The sequence below is a fragment of the Chrysochloris asiatica genome, unplaced genomic scaffold, assembly GCF_000296735.1.
Source record: "Chrysochloris asiatica unplaced genomic scaffold, ChrAsi1.0 scaffold00040, whole genome shotgun sequence".
Classification (NCBI taxonomy): domain Eukaryota; kingdom Metazoa; phylum Chordata; class Mammalia; order Afrosoricida; family Chrysochloridae; genus Chrysochloris; species Chrysochloris asiatica.
The window spans coordinates 9,436,709-9,441,708 of NW_006408558.1; the positions used below are offsets into that span (position 1 = coordinate 9,436,709).

At 41.5% G+C, this 5,000-nt stretch overlaps 1 protein-coding gene across 1 annotated transcript in view; it reads right to left on the reverse strand.

Moving 5' to 3' along the window:
• Window positions 1-2,562: 2,562 nt before the first annotated feature.
• The window catches only part of CAP2 (CAP, adenylate cyclase-associated protein, 2 (yeast)), a 207,510-nt gene continuing 205,072 nt past the window's right edge, over window positions 2,563-5,000 (reverse strand). The window contains exon 11 of the mRNA XM_006861016.1: window positions 2,563-2,772. Within this exon, the coding sequence (XP_006861078.1) occupies window positions 2,563-2,772 (210 nt within the window). The remainder of the gene's footprint in view (window positions 2,773-5,000) is intronic.

The following is a 5,000-nucleotide window of genomic DNA, read 5'->3' on the forward strand; positions in this document are numbered from 1 at the left end:
CTTCCTCTTTGCTCCCAATCTTTGCATTCCAATCACCAGTAATGATCAGTACATCTTGATTGCATGTTTGATCAATTTCAGATTGAAGACATGGTAAAATTCTTCTATTTCATCCTCACTGGCTTTAATGGTTGGTGAGTTAATTTGAATTATAGTGGTATTAACTGGTTCTTCCTGTAGGTGCATGGATATTATCCTATCACAGACAGCGTTGTACCTCATGACTGATCTGGATATGTTCTTTTTGACAATTCAATTTGTTATTCAATTTGTTATTCCCAGCATAGTAAACCATGTAGTCATCGGATTAAAAATGGCCAATACCAGTACATTTCAGCTCACTAATGCCTAAGATATCGATGCTTATGCGTTCCTTTTCATTTTTGACAACTTCCAATTTTCTGAGAGTCATACTTCATACATTCCATGTTCTAATTTTCAGTGGATGTTTACAGCTATTTCTCTTCATTTTAAGTTGTTCCCCATCAGCAAATGAAGGTTCTGCGGGCTTTACTCCCATGGGCTTTACTCCATTTGCATCATCACGGTCAACTCTACTTTGAGGAGACAGCTCTTCCCCAGTTGCATTTTGAGTACCTTCCAACTTGAGGGGCTCATTTTCCGGCACTATAATCTGACAGTGTTTCTCTGCTATTCATAAGGTTTTCAGTGACTAAATATTCAGAAGTAGTTCCTCACTCCTTCTTCCTAGTATGTCTTCATCTGGAAGCTCATCTGAAACCTGTCCACCATGGGTGACCCTGCTGGTATTTAAAATACTGTTGGCATAGCTTTCAGAATCACAGCAACTCACAAACCACCACAGTACAATAAACTGACAGATTAGTGGTGGTTGAAAACCCTATCCGGGGTCATTACGAGTCGGGACCTGCTTCACGGCCCTTAACAATGACCCTGAAGCTGTTGTGTTTTGCTTGCTTATTGTCTTTTTCTAAAAATTACTGTTGTTGTCATTAGGTGCCATTGAGTAGGTTCTGACTCAGCGATCCTATGTTCAACAGAACGAACACTGCCCAGTCCTGTGCCAAAAAAAAAAATTATTGTGGTAAAATATATATAACAAAGCATTTACAATTTAACCCAGTTTAAGTGGACAATTCAATGACATTAATGACATTCACCAAGTTTGTTGTATAGCCATCACCACTATTTCCAAATGTTCTCATTGCCTTTTTTTTAAGTTTTTATTGTGAATTATGTGATAGTTTACATGGGAGAACACCAGCTTTACATTCATCCTATTGTATTTCATTTCATTGCAATGATTACAATCCCCTCCATGCATCATCCAACAACCAAAGGGTACACCCCATAAGCCTGCCCTCTGGCTGCCAGCACACAGCCTCTCTCCGTCCGAGTCCAGAGTCCCCAGCTGCTACATCTCGCCGCATCATTCTCAATGCCTTTTGCAGAAACTCCGTGCCCCTTCAGTAATAACTCCCCATTTTCCCGTCCCCACTCCTTGGGAACCACCTTTGTCTTTATGTATTTACCTATTCTAAGTACAGTACATAAGTGGGGGGGGGGTCACCACCAGTTTTATCCTGCTACGTGATCAAGAAAATGCTTTTATATTTCCTTTTTTATTTGTGAGAACATCTGCGTACGTTCTGTAGAAGTTATTTTGTTTGTGAAAGGAGGCCAAGAAAATTAATGGTGGCAGAAACAAGTCGGTTAGTGTTTCTAAGAGGGCTGTTGGTGGACTGCTGGCATTAGAAGCACCTGGGGTGTCAATAAAAGCTTCTGGAATCCAACCTGTAGGTGCAGGGTTGAGAGTTGGCATTTTCATCAAGCTTCCCAGATGAATCTAATGTTAAGATTGAGGTGTGGTGCTGTGGGCTAATGCGTCAGACTGCAAAGTCAGTTTGAACTGCAATGTTGTCAGTTCAAGCTCACCAGCTGCTCCTTGGATACCCTACATAGGGTCGCTATGGGTTGGAATTGACTCGACGACACTTAACAACAGCAACAACTTAAGTTGGTAAGTGCCGTTGAGTTGGTTCTGACTCACAGTGACCCTATATAGGGTTTCTGAGGAGCAGCTGGTGGGTTTGCACCTACAAATCGGTCTATTATAATCCCCCTCCATGTTGGCCGACATCACAAGCTGTATAACAACCAAAAACCAAACCATTGTCCTTGAGTGGATTCCAACCCACTAAAACACTATAGGACAGATAGGGTTTCCTAGGCTGTAACCCTTTACGGAAGCAGACTGCCACATCTTCCGCTCATGGGGCTAAACAGGTAGGATCGAATGTTTGCTCTGTCAATTAGCAGCTGAGTGCTTAGCCACTGCACTATCAGGGCTCTCCACAAGCAGCATAGTGAAGGAAAACCATGCGTCCTAAATAATGTGACCTCAGATGCACTGTGTATTTCTTGAGAAAAGTGAGCTCGTTAGTGTAATTCATATTGAGGCTGCCTTGGGAGCCAGGACTCAGTGGAATCAGTCGATAACTATCAGGGGAGAAGTCAGCTCTCTCAATTCCTGCCCTGCCTGGAGCCATTCTACCAATACAGCTCTTATTGGTCATTGATTCATCCTTCTCTGAGGTTGATCATGATGACCCAGAAACAGCTCTTCATAGTCATTTCAAATATACTTACATAGTCACCATCCTGAGGGATAAGTATATTCATTTCTGACGATGTGGCACTCACAATCTCACAGTCGAGTGCATCTTCACTAAGGTATATATGGCAACCTTCTGTCTTATTAATGGAAATGGTTGGCACTTTCCCCATTACCTGAAATTGGGAAGAAAAGAAATTTTTTTTGAGATCAAAGCAAAGCAGTAGAAATCATTTATTGCTGCTGTTCATTGGCCTTCTGTTGGCTCCGACTCACGAAGACCTGTATACAAAATAGAACCAGTTGTTGCCTGGTGCCAATTGTTGGTACGTTTGAGTCCACTGTTGTGGTCATCAGATGATCAGTCATTGGAAACTCTATGGGTCATAGTTCTACTCTGACACACATGGGGTCACCATGAGCAGAACTGACTGGATGGCAACAGTGTTTTGTTTTGTTTTGTTTTTTAACAGGAACCATAATGCCCCCAAATTAGTACAATCTTTTGATCTCTTTAGCTTGGGCTTAACCAAACATTTGGATAGTTTTGTCAGGGTTTGGGAAGACTGGTTAATGGCAACTTCTCCGGACTCAATTGAGTAGAAGTCATTTGGGGACAGAATGAAAAGGCCACACAAGGGGATTTTAAATCTTAGGGTTTCTTTCAAATTCAGGGATGCATTTGAAAATAGCAGCTCAATGTTCAGAAAAAGCCTCACAATCCTCTTAGTGGATTTCAAACATATATTTGATTTCATGATAAAAGAGATAAGTCACATTTCCTTTTGTTTGCTGAAAATTGTAGTTTGGATCAGTCTCTCTGCAACTTGGATTAAAACAGGCACTAAATCTGGTCACTTAAGAGTAAATAAATTCTTCTGTATTGAGTAGATTTTTGCCTGAATGTAAAAAGAATAACTAAGAAGCAGTCTAATTCTTTTCAACTATGTCCTGTGCTGGATAAACATCTCACTGGTTGAATGTGGAGCTTAAATGAGATAATGTGTCTAGGTATTTTGAAGTGGATTAGTTTCAGGAGCCAACACTTGGTTCAGGTCACTCATTATATAGGCGAGTAGGCCCATACTCAAAAGGAGGAGATTCAGTGTATTGTTCACAAATATCCAAGTGCTACAAAAATTCTAATCAGTTTAAATTTCTCTTCAACAATCAGTTTTCAGATAGATGACCCCCCCTCCCTCAATCTCTATAGGGGCAGACAGTTTCCCCAGTGACCATATAATTTGCTTTCTTGAAGTGATACAGCTCCTCTTTCTCACTGTAGAAAAGACTGGATTGCACACCAAAGGGGGCAGGTCTTGTGGATGGTGCAGGTGCTGGAAAGCATTCTTTGGGGGCAGCCTAGTCAGGTCATCCCAGGTTTTATTCTCTCTCCTTAGAAACTGGAGGCTGAGTTGGAATTGAACCCTAGCGTACAAAAAGGCAGAGGTTGTTTAAGGCCAAGTAAGTAATGGGATTCTGCCATATAGTCAGTAACAATAATAATGTATCAAGAATGTACCCTCAGTCATGTTTTGGTAATTCCTAGATTTGCTTATTTTATCATGATGAAGAGCATTTACAAACTGGCCACAACTGTATTTATGATCCCAGGCCAATAAAGAGAAAGGATAAGTTGTCAGTGCGTCACAGTGGATGCATTCAGGATACCCAGTGGGAACACATGAGGCAAGCACACTGTTCCAATATGTGTACATCTTTTAAAAAGTGTATACATTGCTATTTGGGGAGCATGGTGGCTCTGTAGGATAAGCAGGGGACCCAGAACTGTAAGATTGGTGGTTTGAGCCCACAAGCTGCTCCATGGGAAAAAGATGAGGCTTTCTGCTCCCATAAGATTTACAGCCTTGGAAACCCTATACAGGGTCACTATGGGTCAAACTGACTCGATGTACTTAACAACAACAGCAACATTGGTATTTAGGAGTCCTGGCGTGGTGCTGTAGGATAAGCACTATCAACCCTAAGGTCAGAGGTTCAAATCCATCAGTTGATCCTTGGAAATCCTAAACAGGGTTTGATGCATCTATGAGTTGGATCTAACTCGAAGGCACTTACTAACAACAATTGCTATTTTATGTATAAAACACTGAAATGTCCTATGCACTTGGAAAGGCAATAAAACCCAAACCCAAACCAAACTTACTGACATCAAGTCAATTTCAAATCATAGAAACCCTATATAGGATTTCTGAGATGAAGTATTTTCAGGAGCAGAGTGGCTGGTGGGCTTGACCTTGTGGTTAGCAGTCCAATGCCTAACCCACAGTGCTACCAGGAGTCCTTTGAAAAGATTGACCCTCCATGTTAGCAAGCATGATGTTCTTCTCCCAGGGGACTGTTCCCTCCTGATAACATGTCTGAAGTATGAGAGACGAAGTCT